Source organism: Bos grunniens, chromosome 13 (assembly GCF_055505025.1).
Source record: "Bos grunniens cultivar Pamir isolate PY7600 chromosome 13, Bosgru_T2T1.0, whole genome shotgun sequence".
Classification (NCBI taxonomy): Eukaryota; Metazoa; Chordata; class Mammalia; order Artiodactyla; family Bovidae; genus Bos; species Bos grunniens.
In genome coordinates this window covers 29,606,386-29,627,857 of record NC_141177.1, presented here as the reverse complement: position 1 = coordinate 29,627,857, position 21,472 = coordinate 29,606,386, and the positions used below count along the sequence as shown (strand labels likewise).

The 21,472-nt window shown below is 52.1% G+C and overlaps 1 protein-coding gene and 1 long non-coding RNA gene across 11 annotated transcripts in view; one reads left to right on the top strand and one right to left on the bottom strand.

The window, feature by feature from the left end:
• The first annotated feature begins 3,106 nt into the window (after positions 1 to 3,106).
• Positions 3,107 to 5,526, top strand: LOC147360617 (uncharacterized). The gene is made up of 2 exons (XR_015139299.1): positions 3,107 to 3,456; positions 5,006 to 5,526. It is a non-coding gene; the product is annotated as an uncharacterized LOC147360617 (long non-coding RNA).
• A 2-nt stretch (positions 5,527 to 5,528) lies between these two features.
• DNAJC5 (DnaJ heat shock protein family (Hsp40) member C5) overlaps positions 5,529 to 21,472 on the bottom strand; it is a 28,988-nt gene continuing 13,044 nt past the window's right edge. For 5 of the 10 annotated variants that reach the window (XR_015139294.1, XR_015139293.1, XR_015139296.1 and 2 more), the window contains 5 exons: positions 11,464 to 11,581; positions 10,491 to 10,704; positions 9,683 to 9,854; positions 9,527 to 9,599; positions 5,529 to 9,278 (listed from right to left, as the gene is read on the bottom strand). Coding sequence is in view for 5 of the 10 variants with exons in the window: in XM_086333018.1 (XP_086189144.1) it covers positions 9,175 to 9,278; positions 9,683 to 9,854; positions 10,491 to 10,704; positions 11,464 to 11,570 (597 nt within the window). In the remaining 5 variants the exon portion in view is untranslated. The remainder of the gene's footprint in view (positions 9,279 to 9,526; positions 9,600 to 9,682; positions 9,855 to 10,490; positions 10,705 to 11,463; positions 11,582 to 21,472) is intronic. The other 5 variants (XM_086333018.1, XM_086333017.1, XM_086333021.1 and 2 more) reach the window with 1 other exon arrangement.

Sequence of the window (21,472 nt, the reverse complement as noted above, 5' to 3'; positions counted from 1 at the left end):
CTTGTCTAAACATTTTATAAAATAAAGCTTTAGGGAAAGGAAGCCGCAGCCGGTGAGCAGGGTCCAGGACTGTTGTCCCACCTGGACCTGGCTTGGGGAGCAGGCCCCAGGGCTGCCCCAGTCCTCAAGTTCTGAGGCCCCCATGGAACTGGAGGACTGAGGGAGCCTGCCCTCCACTGGGTTCTGGCCAGGGCCCTGCCTCCTCCCGCCCCCAGCCCCTGCAGGACAAGGGGTCCTGGTCTTGTACTTAACTTTCCTCGTGTCCAGGCTCGGCCACATTTAGGAGAGGGCAGAGCTCGACCTGCAGCTCCTGGACCTGCTAGACAGGCCCTTGGTGGCCACCTGGCCTGGACCTAGGGCTCTGGGTCTTACAAGGTGTCAGCAGCCTCTACAACCACTACCCCCGCCACCCCCACACCCCGCATGTTTGTCCCACGGCAGGGGGAGCGGGTGGGGGGAGGAGACTGGTGTGCGGGTGGCTGAAGGAAGCAGTGAGGAGTTCGTGCTGGCCACAGGGGCCCCACTTGCAGGGGAGACGCCGGTGCCTCAGCGAGCCGGCCACATTGTCAGGGCCAGAAACCACGTCCGGCCCTGCCTTCACAGTTTTTGGGCAAGGGTACCTGCTAGGGTGCAGACCTGCCTGGCTCACAAACCTGAGGCAGATTCCCAGCTGCAGTAGGTGGGCTGTCAGAAGCCCCCACACAGATGTCCCCTCCACCTCATGGCCTGGTCTCACTCTTTCCTGCCCTCCTGGTCTCTCTTGGTTCCCCGCCCCCCCTCACAAAGGCCATGTCATGGAAAAGCTAGTTGTGGGGCGGGGACAGGAAGTCTCTGGGTGGGGGCCAGGCGAAGGGCAGCAGATAAAGGCGGGAGTTTGGTCCAGAGGTGGTCAGGCGCAGGGCCAGAGGAGCGACACAGCCCTAAGGTCGGCAGAAGGGACCTCTCCCCCACAACCTGGTAAGTGGACAGCTCCCCGCTCCAGCCCCGTCTCCAGGGCCAAATTTATTCATTCATTCATCCTGTGCTCTAGTGCCTGGAGCCTGCAGCAGGCCTGGCCCTGCTCAAGTGCTGACAGGCAAGGAGGCAGAGATGCCCTTCTGTCTGGCCAGCTCTTCCCAGATGAGAAATGAGGCAGACAGTTGATGAGCTGGGCAGGAACTAGGTCATCCCAGGAGGGGCCCCCGAGTCCATCTAGGGGCTAACTAGCTCCCAGAGAAGATATCAAAGCCACACCTGCTCATGCGTGTGCAAAAAGCACATGGCCCCAGACACACACATGTGTGATGCAGCTCAGGGCTCTCACCCTACTCAGCCACCAGCCTGTGGGTGGGACAGCTTCCTCCCACTTCCCCAGAGTCAGTGGTGGCCTAGGACCAAGCCCTACTCCCTCAAGCTGAGGGTCCCTCACCAGAGACATCTCCCGGAGACAAGGTCACAGCTTAGGGGGGTTCTTGGGCCACATCCTGCCAGGACCCTGAGGGATGGCAGAAGTGGTCACCTTCCAAACAGACCTGATGAATGGGTCTTTGGGGTGCCACTGGAGAAAGGGGCAATTCCTCCAGCCTCAGGGAGCCTCCCAGTCACAGAAACAGCACCAGGGTTCAAGGTCCAGGACTGGAGCCACTGGGGACTTCCAGCATGAGGAGAAGCTGGGTGGTGCTGGTGGGGCCAGAGAAGCCCATCCCCAGGCAAACCGCTCAGGCTTCGTGCCAGCTGGGACTGATGAGTGGCCCCTTGTGTTGCTCTCTGGGCACCTGGGCTGCTGTGGCCCCAGGAGAGGCCAGGGGGTGGGGGACGAACCTGAGGAGTAGCTGAGGGTGGGCCTGCAGCCTGGAGAGACCCTCAGAGCCTGGGCCAGGACAGACCCCGAGCCCCTCCCTCACTTGTCCAGAGGCTCCTGGGACACGCGGTGAGGAACCCCAAAGAATAATGAGCCTTCGAAAGCCCCGTCAGCCGCCTGGGCGGTGCCTTCAGGACTGTCCAACCTGAGAATGGTGAGCATCCAGGGACAATCTCAGGTTTGTCAGCCCGCAAGGTGCCGTCCCCTCCCCAGCAGCAGCCAGCGGCACATGGACTCCAGCAGAAGGGTGTGTACTGTCTGGGTAAGGATTCCACCCATCAGAGTGTCTCAGTTCTCCGCTGGGACACCAGGAGTAAAGAAGAAACCGCCAGATGCCAGTGTCCTGGGTTTGGCTTGATACAGCCTGAAGTGCTCCAGGGTGAGTCCCAGTTAGTCGTTTGTACATGTTTCAGCGCTGAGCCCCTGTACGAGGCAGCCAGAGACGCTGCACGACAGGCTGCATGGTGCTGGGACACTTCCAGACCCTCCAAGGTCAAGCTGAGAGCTGGGGCGGGGGCAGGAAGGGAGGGGGCCGTGGATTCACTTTTGAAGGAACAGGGCAGGGGGCAGCAGGTGGGTTTTAGCTGTGCTTAGAACGGTGAGAAAAGGGCAACTAGCAACGGGGTTCGCGGGGACCCAGGTGTGTGACCCCGAGGAGGGCCCTGGTTGGGAGCCCTGGAGAGCAGAGCGAGGATACATCCGCTGGGGCGGCGGACAGGTGGGTGGGCCTAGTTCCCTGGCGAGGCCCTGGGCGCGGGAGCTCACCGGCTGGCTTCCAACTGGGGGCGGAGAACCGCCCCGGCGTCACGTGTCTGGGGGTGGGACTGGCGCTGGCTTGGACCCTCCCCAACAGCCACCACGCCCCCTAGTCCCAGCGCGAGCCGAGTATCCCGGCCCGGGCCTGCTGGGGGCCGCGCTCCGGGACGGAAAGAGAATGGACAGGACTGGAAGGAGCCGCGGTCCAGGGCGCCGCGGGTGCTGCCTCGGGGCCCCCCGAAGTTCTGGGGAGCCTGAGAAGGGGGCCTCCCTGAGACCGAGGAAGCCCAGTTCTCAGGACTTGGAGAGGATGGGTGACCGGTCGCGCCAGGGACAGGGGTTACCGCATAGCGATGGGATCTTCCCGCCGGGACGGGCCGCGCGGGGTCCTCGGGGCCCCGAGCCCGACCGACACCGGAGACGCTACTCCAAGAGGGCACGTGACTGCGGGCGCGTCCGGCCCCCCGAGCCCACGTGGCCCGCGCTCCCCTCCGGGCCGCGTCTTGCCAAGTTGTTGCCGGGTTTCCTTGAACCAGGAGAACTCCCGGGACCGCTGGCCCGTCGCGGGGCCTTAGTCTGCAGCTGCCGCTTGGGTTCCTGGAATAAAGCTCATCACGCGGTGACGTAGAAGGCAACGTAGGCGGGGGAGGGGGCGGGCTGCCTCGGAGCCGGCGTAGGGGAGCCCGCGCGATACGGCCCCGCGCTCAACCTACTTGGACGCAGATTACCTGCGCCAGGTCTGCCGGGAGCGAGTGGGGAGACGTGAGCCGCCGCCACCGCCCACATCCCCATGGCAGACCCGCCCCTCCTCGTGGCCAGGCCCCACACGCCGAACACGTGCTGGGTGGGGCTGCCTCTCGGTACTTCCCGGGGGTGTGGGAGGTAGGACAGGGAAGGGAAGCGGGAGGTGTACCTAAGACCGTACCCACACGCTGCGACCACGACTTCTGCTAAGAGCCCAGGGTCCTAAGACTGGGCACAGAAGAGCAAAGGGCACTGGGGGGACTTCATCCATGCGGGACCCTCAGTCCTCCTAAACAAAGGCCAGGAGGGGCGGAGGTCCCGTTGCCCACCACTCTGCATCCCCATCATTAAACATTGGTTTCGTGTTGTCACGTCCTATTTCTGTCAGTATCTCAGGTAGAAAATACTGAAAATGAGGAAAAACGTCTGAGGATGCTCAGGCTGGCAGGGAAGTAGGAAGGGGCCTTCCTCTCTGAATGTGCAGGGCATTTGGGGCCACCAATCACGGGGAGGTTTCCAGAGCCTGCCCAGTGGTAGTCCCTGGCCAGGGTAGCGCAGCTCTGCTTCATCAGCCAGGAAATAAAACCACCTGTGTCCTCAAGTGACAAGACCACCAACCACTTGTGGTTGATTCATATGATATATGCTGTACAGAAATTAAAATAACCAGATGTAGCCACATGGATTAAAAAAAAAAAAACCTACATTGAATGAACACTCACAGTGATTTAGTGCTGTACAGTTTATGTAAATCTTAGAAATCAGTGGTACATTCCAGATGCTGACACTGGTTGTTGTTCAGTAAGTAGCTAAGTCGTGTCTGACTCTGCAACCACATGAACTGCAACATCACTTCTCTGTCCATCACTGTCTCCCTGAGTTTGCTCAAACTCATGTCTATTGAGTCAGTGATGCCATCCAACCATCTCATCCTCTGTCACTCCCTTCTCCTCTTGCCCTCAGTTTTCCCCAGCATCAGCGTCTTTTCCAGAGTCAGCTCTTTATATCAGGTGGTCAAAGTGTTGGAACGTCAGCTACCCTGACACTGGTAGGCAGGGTTTAAAACCATAAACAGAAGTGGGCTGAAGTGCCTAGTGGCCACCTCTGGATCCCCGGGAGAGAGGTACAAAGGGGTCTTTATTATGTTTTCCCTTTAATTCTTGGCTGTTCTGGATCTCCCTTGCTTTGCACAGGCTCTCTAGTTGTGGTGGGTGGGGGCTGCTCTTTATTGAGGTACACGGGCTTCTGATTGCAGTGGCTTCTAGTGTGGAGCACAGGCTCTAGGCACACAGGTTTCAGTACTTGCAGCACTCAGGCTCAGTAGTTTTGGTGTGCAGGCTCCAGGGTGTGCGGGCTTCAGGAGTTGTGGCACACAGGCTTAGTAGCACCATGGCATGTGAAATCTCCCTGGGCCAGGGATTGAACCCATGTCCTCTACATTGGCAGGTGGATTCTTATCCACTGTGCCACCAAGGAAATCCTCTTTTTGGAAAAAAAAAAAAAAAAAATCCACTGGCCCACCAGGGAAGTCCCTATCTTTTTGTGGAAAATCTAAATTAAATTACTTCATGTTTGTTATGTCCAAATAGTGCTTCCAGGTGTTTGTTATATTATTTTTATGCTTTATTTTTTTTTCAAATAATTTCTGCCTTGCTCTTCACTAAGACCAAAGACACAGAAGAAAGATCAGCACCCCCACCTGAGGAGCACAGCCAAGAGGGGCCAATACCCGCTGCGACGTGGAAGGTGACACCTGCAGCCGAAGACTGGTGTTTCTGGAGGCAGCTGCTCCCTACCGTCTTGTGGAGCCAGGGAGTCAGACCCAGGGGCCATGTGGCTTAGGGTGGCCTCTGTCACCTAATGCCAGGGTCCCCAGGGTCTGAGCCATCCTGATGTGAGAAGGCACACATGGTGGACATGAACGCCCAGACACGGACACCACGGGGCAGAGATGGAGCCTCCTGCAAGAGCCCAAGACTGGATGCTTGTCTTGGGGGTGAGGAGACAGGTACAAAGGCAGCTGCCTGTACTGTGTCCAGGGGTGCCCGATGGGGCACAGGATGTCACCTGCCCCTCTCTCCCTACCATCAACCTCAGGAGGGCCAAGGAGGTTAGCTGCCCCCAGAGTGTAAGACTCCCCCCAAAATAGGATTATGCAGGGATCATTAAATAAGACATACACCTGGTCTGCAGTGAAAACATTTATTTTTTACAAGTAATCTTTATTATAGGTCAACATTCAGACATAGAGACCATCACCATGGGAAACTTCCGTGACCCCTCAGCCTAGCCCCAGGTGTGTGCACGGGCTCAGGACAGAGGTCGGACCCCAGCAGCAGGACAAACCAGCACATGGACGACCATGGTCCATGAACCCGCATTTAGCTTCTAACCACAACGTATACAGGTTTCAGTGTAAACTGCTTCCCCTGCCCACCCGAAACACCATCCCATTTCCAAGGAGATAAAACCGACCAGAAGTTGCTGAGCACAGGACCCACGCCCAGCCTCTTCCCTGAGGTGAGGCAGGAGAATAATGTCCAAGCTGGAGCCCATCTCCTACCTCACAGGGACCCTCTGGGTGGGTCTGGGGTCAGGAGAGAGACCCCTTGGAATGCGGCTTTGTCACTGGTTGTATCTGATGCCTAGAAAATGGGTTTTAATGTTTCAAAGGAGGGAGGGGTTGAGACACTCACCTCAGGGGTCAGGTGAGTCCCCAGGGATAGGGAGGCAGCCCTGCCCCCCACCCCCAGAGGCTGACACCTGGCCTGCCACCCACACCTATCCCAGGACACAACAGGGTCGGGGTTTCCTTCTGTGCGCAGCAGGCCAGCTTGCCCAGACCCCTGCTCCTGCCCACTGATCAAGAAACCAGAGGCAGTTTTGGAGCCAACATTTATTGTACTGTCGCTTTGCCCTGGACGGCAGCAGTCACGCTGCTGGGTGATATATACATATACACATATGTACACACACTGCCCACACCTACAGCAGAGACGACGCCAACCGTGCTTGAAAGGACAGTAAAAATGTAGCTTTTGCCAATTCCACAGAAGGAATCACAACCAAAAAAGCATAACAGGAATCCTGTGTCACATGAGTTCACAGCTCAGAATACTGGGAAAGGAATGAGATCAATCACTTTTCACACCCTCTCACCACACCCCACAAGCAAGCTGTGTCCCTGGCGGGGCTTGCTGAGAGCCAGGGAAGGGCGGACAGGGCCCCCAGGCTCTGGGCACCCACCCACTCACTGGAGGTCTCACACCAGGTGCCAGGGAGGCTGCCCATCTGCCCTGGAACAGGTCCTCCGCCCCACCCAGAGCAGAAGCGCCATGTCCATGTTCCCTAATGGGTTCCTCGTGGTGCTGGCTGCTCAACTGATCAGAGAAGCAGGAAGGCTCACACACGAGCGGTAACGTCTGAAGCAGTTTGAAAACAGAATAACGCCCAAGGAAGACAAGAGACCATGTCACCAAGCAGAAACAGAAATCTACAGGCTACCAGCCTCTGACCACCCCTCAGCCACTCCCATGCTCCTGCAGCACCACAGCACTAGCCACAGCACTTCTCCTTTCCCGCCACAGCAGGGAGAGGGTCGTCTCCTCTGAACACACGAACAGGGGATGCTCCAGACACAATACCCTGCTCACCAGGGAAACACAGCCAGGGGCCTAGGTCTCCAGTCAGGGTGAGTGCCTGAAGGTTCCCAGACTTTTTCTGCTTCCAGATCAACAAACTGGACACGCAGGATACACAGGGTCTGAGTCAGGGTCAGGTGAAGGGGTGTGGTCTAGACCTAGCAGGTGCTGGCTCCTTGGGGACCTGGGCCTCATGCAATCGTTACCATCACCAGGAGAATTGTTGTCATTGTCATCATGATTTACTAGATTTTTGCAATTCTGTGGGAGACTGGGTTCAACAAACCTGCAGACCTGCCCCTTTTCCACAGCACCCTGCTCTCCAGGGGATCGTCACGATTCTAGCAGATGAGAAGTAAGATTCCGGAACTGAGACACACCTGGCAAGGGACTCACCCTGACTTGTGGGGGGGTGGGTCTTGGAGTCTTCCACCCGCAAAGCAACACACCCACCCACTGCAGAAGGGGCGGCTGCCTGCCTTGCTAGAGTCCAAGCTTTGAACTTGTTTTTTGGCCATTCTCGGGAAAAACAACTCGTTTCCTAAGCTATTTCCAGAAACAGGATGGCTGACTAGGGCCTGCTCTCAGGCTGAATTCTTGATGTCTGCCTGGGGCTGGCACCAAAGACCAGCCTCCTCCCTGGTCCTGGACAGGTCAAATAACTGATTCCTTGTTCTTTTAAGAAGTCTGATTTTAGCATGTTATTTCTAATTTAATACCAGTGCATTTATCTCACCTCTCACTGAATGTCTTCATGATCATTTTCACAGGCAAAAACCCCAAATAAAACAATACCATTAAGTGCCTCTGGACCTGGTGATTGCAGAGCACAGCACAGCGAGTAAGCTGGGGCCGTGGGTGGGCAGGTGGTGTGGGGGACAGTGGCTCTGGGAGGGTGTCCTGGTGCGTCTGACCTCCTCACGTGCAGCCCCTGCCCACAACCTCCCCCACTGGACACTGAGGAGGAGTCCAGTGGTCACTAGGTTCATTCTGCAGAAACCAGGCAGGCCTGCTTGGGCCACACAGGTCTCGAGGTGCAGGTGTGGCACAGGCCCAGCACAAGCACGTCTCCAAGTCCTCACAGTGGTGGACTACCCCAGGGCTAGACGCAGACAAGACAGACTGGCTTCCGACAGTCCACAGGTGGTGGTGCTGAAACAGGTGAGAAAGCTTCTGTGGTCTGGCTGCAGGTGAATGAGCCAAGGGGACCGAGGCCTCCTGGGGACTGACCCTCTCCCCAGAGTGTGCCTTTGGTCCAGCTGGTCCTTCCTCCATGAGCTCGACATCTCTAACTGCCCAAACCATCCACAATGGCCAAAGGGAGCAGGTGGAGGAAAGTGGATTGGAGGTGCGTTGGGGGCGGGAAGCAAGAGGGCTATGCAGCCCACTCGCCACCGGCAGCCTGGATTCAGCCCCTCTGACCACCATTAATTGGGCCGCTGATACCATCTGTGGTTCTTGGAGGTCCAAGAAAGGATTACAAAGAGGCCAGGTGGGCCTGAAGGAATGTGGAGGGCAGTGCAGGGAAGGGGAGCATGGAGGCTGCAGGGACGTCCCAGCAGGGGAGGGAGCACACTCGAAGCACAGGGGCCTCAGGTCAGATACGGGAATACCTGCCATGAGGTGAAGCAGATGAGGTGAGCGTGAGTACCACAGGGCAACACCCCGGGACTGGGAGCCAGGCCCAGCTCCTTCCTGTCAAGTGAGTCCAGAGGCCCTGTCTGTGGCTGCAAGGTAGGCAGACAGGGCAGGGAGCAGACCCCACAGCTTCCATCAGGCAGCACCTGCCTCAGGCCCCCATGAAAACAGGAAACAGAGTGCCCATCCCGCCTGAGCCCACCTGGCGGTGAGGGCCCACAAGGGCCATCCACCCGCCACGCCAACCTGCCTGAGAGTCCTGAGGCAGCCCCACGTCCGGTGAATGCAGTCTGGCTGCAACACGCCCACAACACACACAGACATGGACATAACCCATACATGCTATTAAAAAAGGAAACAACAGAAGATGAAGAAGACCGTAGCTAAACTGCTTTAAATACTGCATGCTACGCACTTCATGTGTCGGGGGTGGATGGGCGGGCACAGAGGCGGGTCGGCGCGGCCCTCCTGGGGCCAGGGCGGCTCCCACGCCATCTCTGTGACTACAGTTCATGATTCTAAGGTTGAGTGGCCGGGTGCTGACTGATCTTGGATTTAGTTGAACCCATCGGTGTGGTAGCTGGGGTGGGAGTCAGCCGTGAGCTGGGTGGTCTCCGTGGCAGACGCCGGCTGGATGACGATCGGCGTGTCTGCGGCCTCTGCAAGCAAGTGACACGCATGGAGTGAGGTCAGGCCAGTGAGCTTCATGGCCCCCGACACTGTGTGACACACTCAGCCGCCTGGTGGCTCGACTGGGGTCAGAGGTCGTAGGACAAGCACTCGAAAGGGTGACGCTGCCTGGACCTCTGCCCCACACGGCCTTCCTCAGCGGCCTCGGCCCTCGGCCCTCCCCGCCTACTCGGCTGCCACAGTCCGTGGCGGGGACAGCCCTCCGAGCCTGCTTTACCTCCAGCGTCCACGTTCACACCTCAACCGTCCCGCTGCCACCACAAACACTCCCGCACAGTGTCAGTGCCCTCCTGTTTGATGAGACAGGGCGACACGTTCAGGGCCCGCTCTGGGCCTGCCCCTCGCGCACCACCCGGGCGGTGGGCGCACTCACCCCTCTCATCGGACTGCAGCTGCGCCTCCAGGTCCTCGGGGGACACATAGAACTCCGTCTCCTCCCCCTCCGGCGCCTTGGGCTTGCACTTGCCACAGCAGCAGTTGAAGCAGCAGCAGAGGCAGCAGCAACAGTAGCAGCAGGTGAGGAGCCCACAGAAGATGAACAGGGCCTGGGGGGAGGGGGACAGGGCTGTGTGAGGAAGCCGGGGCCTGGCCCTCACCCCCGCCGACCCCAGTTACAGAGGGGTCCACAACCAACAGTGGATTCTTTCCCAGATCAAGAAGAATAAAGAACATTAAGACAGGAAAGGCAGAAAGAAAGACCAGCTACATAAGAAGAGTAAATTTTGAAGGGGGGCGGGGGGGAAGGGGGACTGGCAGCCGCCGGACTGGCTTCCAACAGCACAGTGCCCGGCAGTGAGCCACACTCTCGGGCCTTACATGGCATATGCTTTGAATAAAATCAGGAAATCAAGTAATGTTACCATATAAAACAATACTATCTTTTCAAGTTTCTCAAGGTAGACATTTCAAACACATCTTCTCAATCACAAAAACAAATCTCTCCACACTGTGATGACAAAAGTGTGTTTCCTGTTTCTATCACAGTGACGCATAAAAGAAAATGCTGTGGATGCCACCCTTCAGCACAGGCCCCACTCTGTGCATCCAGGTCAGCTGCAGGCAGGCCACCAGGCCAGCGAAAGCTGCTGGGACTGGACCTTTGCTGTATCCACAGGGATGAGGAGCCTGCCACATGCCCAGACCCACCCGCCAGGATGCGAGTGTGGGAGTCGCAGCCTCACCTTGGCCCACCAGCTGGAGAGCACAAAGTAGGTGTTCACGTTCTCCTCCCCGAACTGCTCGGCCACGTAGAGCCCCAGTGAGCCGTACTTGTCGTAGATGTTTCTTTTCGTGGCGTCCGTCAAGATGGCGTGGGCGTTGTTGATCTCCTTAAACTTGTCTGCAGCCTCCGGGTTATCAGGGTTCTTGTCAGGGTGGTATTTCAAGGCCAGCTTCCTGCAAACCAAAACCATCTGCTGGTTGTGCATTTTGTATTCACCCACTGGATGGAGGGCTAGCAGAGATACATTTACCCGTCACCAGCTCCCCTGCTAACTTTCCACAGAACTCAAGAACGCCAGGGTCAACAGAAATTTCTGCAATCGTCCAGAGCCATCCACAGAGGAGCAGGTGCCCTGTGAGAGCTTACCTGCAAGCAGCCTGCTCCAATCCCCCCAGGAGCTGCCAGCCCTACTGCTGCCCTCTAGTGTCCCGGACGCTCATTGAACATTTGTCAAATGGAGGCAAGGGCAGGGACTGGGCAGCAAAGGCTTTTTAAATGTGTCTGATAAGGAGATAAGGGAGACCATAAAGGACTGTGTCAGGTGGTTGCATCAATGACAGTGTCTTAGAGACACTGCATGGGGTGGGGGTGGGGCAAGCTCAGAGGGAAGGCCGCCCCAGGGTGTGGAGACTAACCCACAGTCACAGCTCAGCACACTCAGACCTGCCCCCCAGGCCTCTACTCCAGGGCAGGGAGTTCAAATGACCCACAAGGAGCTGTTTAGTTTAGTTTTTAAAATTTATTTATGTAAGGGGCTGTGTTTTTTTTTTTTAATTTATTTATACAAGGGACTGTTTTCTGTTGCCCAGAAAACATTAAGGTAACAATCATGAGATACAATAGAACTGCTACTGTGACCCTGCAAGTAGGCCAGGGAAACAGGGAGATATAAGACAGCCATGCAGGAGCTGCTGGGGGTGGAGGCTTCTTACCGGTAGGACTTCTTAATGTCATCCGAGGTTGCGTTCTTATCCAGCCCCAGTACATGGTACAGGGACTCCCCAGAGGTAGAGAGTGAGCGCTGTCTCTGGTCTGCCATGGCACACTAGTCTACAAGGAGAACACAGAGAAAATATCAGAAAATACAGATTAAAACTCCCAGCACAGAGCAGACAGACTTGATTCTATTTGAGGCAAAAAATTACAGCACTCTGTGAGGGTCACAACACACACAAATACAACACATTCATCTACAGCAGAAAGGAGTGAGGAGTGGTCCCACGTTAAGATAAGGGGCAGTTTCTGACTGCTACAATATTGTCACCCTACTGCTACTGCTAAGTCACTTCAGTCGTGTCCGACTCTGTGCGACCCCATAGACGGCAGCCCACCAGGCTCCCCCGTCCCTGGGATTCTCCAGGCAAGAACACTGGAGTGGGTTGCCATTTCCTTCTCCAATGCATGAAAATGAAAAGTGAAAGTGAAGGCGCTCAGTCGTGTCCGACCCTCAGCAACCCCATGGACTGCAGCCTTCCAGGCTCCTCCATCCATGGGATTTTCCAGGCAAGAGTACTGGAGTGGGGTGCCATTGCCTTCTCCAACTGTCACCCTAAGTAGGCTATAAAAATTTAAGTATGTTTACCACAATCCCTTGAGCAACCTCTAAGTAAAAACATAAGGGGGCCTAGCTAGAAAGCTGAAAGAAAAATGAGAAGGAAACTCTACAGATGAAAAGCTCCAGTGAAACGAAGACACTGTCAAATGGATAAAAATGCAAGAGACACACTTTAAAAACAGGGTCTCAAAATACATAAAAAAGTTTTGACAAATAAGGGGAGAAGCAGACAATTTCACAGTCACAAAAATCTTAACACCCCTCTCTCAGAAACTGACAGAACAGAAACACACACAAAGTTAGGGAAAATGCCAACAATCTGAAGAACACTATCAACCAACATTACCCAATTACTTGTGTGACACCCACATCCACAGAACTTACACTTTTACATGATGGGCCTTAAAACAAGCTTCCAAAAATCTAAATGGACAGAGGGCTTCCCTGGTAGCTCAGCAGTAAAGAATCTGCCTGCTCATGTAGGGGACACGGCTCAATCCCTGGTCCGGGAGGATTTCACATGCTGTGGAGCAATGAAGACCGTGCACCACAACGGCTGAGCTGCAGCTTAGAGCTTGTGCTCTGCTACGAGAGAAGCCACTGCAATAAGCCTGTGTACCACAACTAGAGCTGCCTGTGTGCAGCAACGAAGACCCACACACCCGAAATTAAAAAAAAAATTAAATGGACTGAACTCGTATACAGTATGTCCCCAACACGAACAGATTAGAGACCCAAAAGGAAAGTATCTAGGAAAACCTCAGTGTTTACTATGAAAACAATACACTTTGAAACAGCATGCAGTTCAAAGAAAAGAAGACAGACATCATTTCTAAATTCATTACTAATGTAACAATCTGTGTGTGATTATAAGCTACTACTTAAAAATAAGTTGGTATATATATATATATCATAGTTGCCAAAACTCAGAAGCAAGCAGGATGTCCTTCAGCAGGTGATGGATAAAAAACTGTGGTACATCCAGACAGTGGAGTGTTACTTAGTACTGACTGAAATGAGCTACCAAACCATGAAAAGACACAGAGCAGCCTAAATGCATTTAACTCAGTGAAGGAAGCTGATCAGAAAGAGCTACACACACACTGCAGGATTCTACCAGTCTAACACTCTGGAGAAGACAAACCTATGAAGACAGTAGAAAGACCAGTGTTTGCCAGGGGCTGGGGGCAGGGAGGATGAACAGGCAGAGCACAGAGGGTTTTTACTGCAGTGAAACTATTCTGATTCCACAATGCTACATACACATCATCATTACATTTGTCAGAATCAGAAGAATGTGCAACACCAAGAGTGAGCCCTGATGTAAACTGTGGACTTGAGTTAATCTGTATCAATGTTAGACCATCACTCTAAACAATGTACCACTCAATGCCAAAAAACTGGGACTGGGGGCAGAGGCAGGAAGTACAAGGCAACTCTCTGAACAGTGTACTCAATTTTTGTGTAAACCTAAAACTGCCCCAAACAGTTCTACTATCCTCAGAGACTGAAATTACAGCAATCTATGACCACAAGGAGCACAGAAAGAGAATGCAGGCTCCGGAAATCACCATCTGAGCAGGGAAGCTGTCAACAAAGCAGAGGGCATAACTGCCTGTAACAGCTAGAGGCCAGAGAACAGAGGAGGCATGATTCAAGGAACATCGGAAGGGAACCAGCATATGCAAAGTAGAAAACGAGAAGCTCCATCTAGTGGGAATTTGAAAGGCAGAGAATACAGCCAACTGAGAAAGAAATAGTCAACCAAAAACAAAATTAGTGCTGACAGAAAACACAAGTGTGCAAACTACAGCCCCGCAGAGCAGAGCAGCAAGGTCAAACGTCCATGTCCTGGGCGCTGAGAACTTCCCCAAACAAAACATGCTTCCAGCTCTAAGGATAAAGGAGTTTCGTCCTAAGAGTCCATCAATGCAGGAGTTTGGGAAAAGCACAGCTTGCATATCCTGAACGAACCAACGATCTGGACAGCATTTCAGCAAAATGAGGAAGGAAATCAAGAAACAGGAAAAGGAGAACATGTGGTAAGAAGAGTGGCGGCAACTGCTTCAGAGGAGGGTCACTTCTGATCACAACCAGGACACAAGCACATGAACTCCCTCCAGACTGGGTTCCTCAGGGACCAGGCTCCCCCAGGCACAACGACAACTGTCACAGGCACAAACAGAAGCACAGAGAGGTGCAGTCAGGACCCAAGCCAGACCAAAGGGCACAAAGAACGTTGTGACGTTGGTGTGTCACCGTCGAGCCTCACTGCCATCCAGAGCCGATGGGCTCTGGAACCAGGGTAAGCCCAGTTCTAACAGCTTCCAGCTGTCGGCATGGCCAGGTCACTGCAGCACTTGGCGTTTACCTCATCTGGATTAGAAACAAGGACACACGTCCTCACTACCAGGGCAGGGCCTGCAGGGAGCTCAGAACCCTCAATGATGTTAATGACAGCATATTCTCGTCAAGTCTCCATTACTAAGAATTTACTCTACAGCAGAAGTAACTTGACTATGTCAAGTTTATTATTACTTGCTAAGTAATTTTTTTGGTCCTGAGAAATGTTCTAGAAAATACAACTTTGACAAATTACTTTTTATTCTCAGCTACTCAGTTCCTACTGAATAACCCTTTTACAGCCCACCCACAGAAAAATACCAACAACTAATACTTTCGTATCTGCTCCACAGAAGTTAACTACATCATCAACTGTGTTGTTGTTCAGTCATTAAATCATGTCCAACTCTGACCTCATGGACTGCAGCACACCAGGCTTCCCTGTCCTTCACCATCTCCCAGAGTTTGCTAAAACTCATGTTCATTGTATTGGTGATGCCACCCGACCATCTCATCTTCAGTCACCCCGTTCTTCTCCTGCCCTTGATCTTTCCCAGCATCAGGGTCATTTCCAATGAGTTGGCTGTTCACATCAGGTGGCCAAAGTATTGAAGCTTCAGTTTCAGCATCAGTCTTCCCAATGAATATTCAGGGTTGATTTTCTTTAGGATTGACTGGTTTGATCTCCCTGCTGTCCAGGGGGCTCTCAAAAGTCCTCTTCAGCACCGAAATTGGAAAGCGTCAATTCTTCAGTGCTCAGCCTTCTTTATGGTCCAATTCTCATATCCATACATGACTACTAGAAAAACCATAGCTTTGACTAGACAGACTTTTGTTGGCAAAGTGATGTCTTTGCTTTTGAATATGCCATCTAGGTTTGTCACGGCTTTTCTTCCAAGCAAGCATCTTTTAATTTCATGGTTGCAGTCACCATTCACGGTGATTTGGGAGCCCAAGAAAATAAAGTCTGTCACTGTTTTCATTTTTTGCCCATTTATTTGCCATGAAGTGATGGGACCGGATGCCATGATAGTTTTTTGAGTGTTGAGTTTTAAGAGGTGCCAGCTACTTAATGTGACTGACGAGAAGGCCCTGTGAAACTTTAGCATCTAAGTCAAGACTCCCCAGCACCACTAATGCCTGAGACTTCCATGCTCCTGCACCAAGTGGCAGAATTTCCTGGTCTACGACAAAACCACCCCGAGGAAACACAACACACACGTGGATGAGTCAGGGTGAGCCAGTCTCTGTGGTTCACACCTGCCTCTTCACGCACAGACAGACCACTGACTAGTAAAACCTTAAAGTTAGATTTCTTAACTTCAGTGAACTGCCAGCACCTATATCCAAATTTTAAGGCCAATATTTGTTTAATAATAAATATACCTCTTGCTGCTGCTACTGCTAAGTCACTTCAGTCGTGTCCGACTCTGTGCGACCCCATAGACGGCAGCCCACCAGGCTCCGCCGTCCCTGGGATTCTCCAGGTAGGAACACTGGAGTGGGTTGCCATTTCCTTCTCCAATGCATGAAAGTGAACAGTGAAAGTGAAGTCGCTCAGTCGTGTCCGACCCTCAGCGACCCCATGGACGGCAGCCTACTGGGCTCCTCCGTCCATGGGATTTTCCAGGCAAGAGTACTGGAATGGGTTGTCATATACCTCTTGAAACCCAGCCAAATAAATAAGTAAATAAAAATATTATAAAAAAATAAACACATCTCTTCAAACCCAGGGATTAAAAACCAGGTTCCACGTTCTGAGTCCCTGGTACCCACAGCTTCCCCTCCCCAACCGGGAGCTGGAGCCCCTATGGCGCTGGGCACCAGAGTGTGGTGGGGCAGGACAGGACCTTCGGAGTAGACACTGGCACCACCAGGCAGGTTCTCCCCACAGAAGAGCAGGCTCATGCTCACACAGATCAAGACTGTTGGGAACCAAGAGCTTCCAAAAAAACGAGGTGGTGATAAAATCCAGCCAGTTAAGACGGGAAGCCAGGGTGACAGGTCTGCAGGCAAGTGACAAATGCACAGAAATGCAAGAACCCACCTAAGGAGCAGCGACAGGCCGACTGTGAACCTCCTGGACCGCATGGTGGGGGTGACGATACAGTGGGGCAGCCCCATGGGTGCCCCTGGGTAAAGGTGAGGGGGCAGCAATTTCATTGGTATCACCTCCATCTCGTTTGCCAAATTCAAGGAAAACTGGAACAAACACTTTTACTTAAAAGACGATGTGAATATCTTCAGAATGTGTCTGGTGATCTGGTTGTTTCTGAGAAGCACCAGGGAGTAGAGGTTAAAATATTTCTTCTTAAAAAAAAAAAAAAAAAAAATTTCTTCTTGGACTTTCCCGGGGCGTATAGTGTATGGGAATCCACCTGCCAATGCAGGGGACACAGGTTCAATCCCTGATTCCAGGAAGATTCCACATATTGTGGAGCAACTAAACTGGTGAGCCGCAACTACTGAGCCCTCGCCCTAGAGACCAAGAGCCACAACTACTGAAGCCCATGTGTCTAAAGCCTGTGCTCTGATAAGAATAGTCCTTGCGCACCACAACTAGAGAAAGCCCATACACAGCCATGAAGACCCAGCATAGCCAAAAATAAAAAGTAAATAAATAATTAAAAAAATAAAAGACTTCGTTCTCTACCACTATTCCCATACTATTGTTTTTTTAAATCATGGTCTTCTGTAGGCTTTTCTGCACTGCATGAACTTGAGGCACCTGTCATGACTCACGTCCAGGAAACACAACTTCTGCATGCCGGGCTGTTGCTTTCACTGAGCACTCAGCCTTCCTGGTCCTCAGGGCCTTCAGCCCTACGGGTGTGGACCTGTCTCCATGTGCTAACAATAAGCAAGGCTCCAGCAGTCCCTACAGTGCCCTTTCTCATTAGCGCCCAAGAGCAAGCTGTCCATTTGGGGATGTGTTTTTGGCTGTGAGCCAATCAAAGGGCCGTAAATGAAGGATCCTGACAACCAGGGTCCAGTCAACTGCAAATCCTCCTAAGAACCCAAGAACATCCTTGCATGGACTCCCTCCAACCCAGTTTTGTATCATCAGAGTTGGCATCACAAACACTAAGAGTAAGGGACTAAACAACCTTGTATTTGAATAAAACCACTGACAGCACAGCAATCAGTCTGGACAGCTCAAGCCTAATTTAATTGTCTCAGCAAGCTGGGTACAGTAAAAGGCAGAACAGACTTGAACGTCAAGGCTTGCTCAGTGCTATTTGTCAAAGGATTATCATCACTCTAGAGTTGGCATGCGAGCTTTTTTGTAAAGGACAAGACAATAAATACTTGTCTTATGGGCCTGAAATCTACAGTCTCCACCACCACGTTGCAAGTTTCTGCCTCTGAGGCATGAAAACACACTGTGTCTAAGAGAATGGGTACAAGTGTGCACCCAGATACCAGATCTAAGGACAGCAACCGGCATACCCCTTGCCCCAGGGGTCAAATCATGGCTCTCTTGTGACTCATTTTAGGGAAGTTGGGTTTTGTGAATGGGCTTACATGTGTGTGCTGTGAGCAAGTGTAGGCGTAGTCACTGTGACTCTTTTTTAGTCCTCAAAGTTAACTTGGCATAAATGTAAAACGAAGACGTGGGCAAGAAACATTATGAATATGCATTTCCAATCGAGACGGTAAAACTCAAATTTTTCACAACACGAAGCAATTAGGCCAGACAGCAGCAAGAGCATTGCATCCCCACCCCTACTCCCACAAAAAAATTGCTGGAAAAGCTGTGGACTAGGTGACGGCATTTTTTACAGAAACCATCCAGAGTGCTCACTGTCATCCTGTCTGCTTACTTCCAATCATGGTTTACGCACTGTCAGCTCTGGCAACTTGCCTGGAAAGCCGCCAGCCGGCAAGCGGGAAAATTCAAACCAACAAGACAAATCCAATGCCACTGTCACCGTGCAGTCCCAGGACTCCCATGGGGCACAGCACCCCAGCTGGGACTCCCAAGCTCCACACACCACTTGCTCAGCATGCTCAGGGCACCAGGCATTTGGACGGGCAGAGGACGAGCATGTCAAAACAACCAGCCACAGTTCAGCACCACACACCTGCCCCCAATCACCAGCTGCAGCGTGTATCAAAGGACAGGGAAGTGAGACCCCTCCTTTGCAAGCTTCTGCCCTGAGATGAAGTACAAACTGGCCCCGAGGAAGAAGTCCCTCCCATCACCTTGGTGGGTATGGACTCTGGCACAGCAACAGTGCAGCCCTATGCCCGATCAACAAAGACCAATTCCAATGCGCTCTGCTTGGGTGCCAATGACGGGGACTCTGCTCACAGGACACACATCTGTCTCAAAGGGCAAAGGGTATTTACCCTTCTTCAGGATCACAGGGTTCAAAAGTATTCACATGCACACTGGGGGCTGGGCAGGAGACTCCACCCCAAGGCCAGGGAGCGGTGGCTGAGGCAGATGAGCTCAGATGCCTGGGAGCACTGTGAGGGGAACAGGCAACACAAGCCCACTGTAAGATCCCCTACCTGCAGAGCACAGACGAATATGGAGAAAACAAGCCAAGACCCACCAGCCACACTGCTGAAAACCAGAGTTCAAGAGCAAACGGACGTGTTACAGAGCAGTGGGCCATGATCTCAACTCTCCTCACCGAGGTCACAGGAACCAGAAAGCGGTGGCACCCAAAGTGAAGGTGCAGAGCTAAAACACCTGTCAGGCCAGAGTTCTGTTTCCAGCAAAAATATCACTCAGAAACAAAGGCTGAAGTGAAAACAGTTTCCAGCAGAGACTAAGAGAACCCATGACAAAACCCATAACAAAACCTAAAATACAAGACACCAGCAAGAGCTACCTGGATGGAGGGCAAACAACACCAGAGAGAAACCAGTATCTTTAGAAGGAACAAAGGCCACAGGCTTCCCATTATGGGAAGCATGTAGGTAATAGATGATTTTTTTCCTTTTTGTTAAAAAAAAAAAAACACCACCACAGGATTTTTGGGAGCAGAATTCTCAGTCTTGGCTTGTGGGGTTTATGTGGCCCTTTGCACAGAGGAGCAGTGGGGTGGGGCAGAGCAGATGTCTTGTGTGAAGTGGACAACATCAGCTCTAAGAAAAGTAAACCATACACATGCTCATCAACAGGGGAACTGATCATTTCTGGTCTAATCTATACAGAACACTACTCATCAATAAAAAAGGAGGACATACTGACACAAGCAATAAAATCTCAAACACAATGTGTTACACAAACAAGCTAAATACAAAACGACTTCATTTATACAAAAATTAAGAACAGGAAAAACAATCTAGCACCTGCTGTAAGTAAGGTGACTCAACATAAATTAGACAGCAGCATAAAACCAAATGAAACATCAAAGTCTCCAATCTGCCAGAGCAGGTGCTTGTTTTCACAACTTTCATGGAAACACAGAAAAACATCCATGTGCCTGTCATTCCATTCTGTGGCTACTCTCAGCAGAGACTGTCACCAGAAAGCTAAAAATACTGTCTGGCCCTTTAAGAAAAAAACAGCTGCTATGAACATGATTTAAACAGATGTTTTAATGGAATAAATGCTGTCCAAGCATAAAAACTATTAAATGTAAATTTCTCACCATTTTCACACACGTTTCAAAAGTTAGCCTTCTAGTTAGTCCAAGCTCGTCAACTCCAAGTGCCAGGGTCTGGTAAGGATTCTGGAGGATACAGCCAGTCCTCCCAGGCTGTCACCAGGATGGTGTGTGAAGCATGGCTCTGCTCCTGTTACATCCCACTCAGGTCCTCCCCACCAGCTCAGTGGCTGCAGTGTCAGAGCCCAGGCCCCGGCCTGTCCCACAAGGCCCTTCTGGACACAGGCCCAGCCTGACACCAGCCTCTTCCTGCCACTGCACCCACTGGGCCTCATGGCCTGACAACACGCTCTGCTAACCCTGAGCACCCGGAGTCCTCTAATGCCCTGCCCCCTCCTATGTGGAGCCTCTCCTTAGATTCCCAACCCTGCAGTGACACCCAGGTCCCGGAAGCCTGTCCTGGCACCCGCACGATGTGCAGCGGAGCCCACTGAGTCCTCTGGAGCTGTCTTGGGTCTTGAGCAAATGTTTGTGTTGTTCGTTTGTTCAACAAATGTTTATGAAGCACCTGTTCTCAAACCTGGGGAGGTAGCAGTGAACAAATGAACAGACAAAAAGCCCCATCCTCACAGCCACAACCAAGCTCAGGGAAGACATAAACATCTTCAAGGGAGAGGGGCGTGCACTCCTGATCCCCCCGTGTGATCTCAGCAAGTGCTGACTGTTCATGAGGTGTTGTTATTGAATTCAACCTACTACTGGAGGAAAAAGCAATACTTCGAAAGAACAGACGTGAAAACATCTCTTTTAGATGTTTTATGATACACAGAAAGGAAGATATGCCACATGGAAGTCATGATGCATTGTGAGAAAAAAAAAAAAAAAAAAAAACACCATCCCACCCTTCAATTTAAAACCTAGAAAATTACCAGTAACTGTGAAACGTCCTGCATTCTCCCCATATACCTGAAGCAGTGTCATTACAATCTCTTGCTTAAAGAAACTTACCTCATATAATTTCTCCCTAAAAACTATTTAGTTTTAATTCTTTGAGCTTTAAAAAATGGTCGATACAGTATATGCAGCCTTCTGTGATTTGTTTTTGTTAGATGTATTCCTAGTTGTATGTTAGATGTATGTTAGTTGTATGTTAAATGTATTCCTCGTTAGATGTATTCCTAGGAATTCATGCATTCCTAGTACTGAACAAATCCCATTTGGGGGCAAATCATAACTTATCAATCCATTCCTCTACTGGAGGATGCCTGGCCATTCCCAGGTCTTGCTACTACTGGGTCCTCAACCTGCTGAACAATTCCTGCTGGCAGGTCTCCCTAGGGCAGCACCAGGCACAGGGTGATGCCCTGCTGGCTCAGGTCACGACAGCAAGACTCCCCAACTGTCAGAACAGCACCAGGTATCTACAGGAGGAGATACCCTCTCTATCCATTCGGGAAATGCAACTTAAAACTACAATAA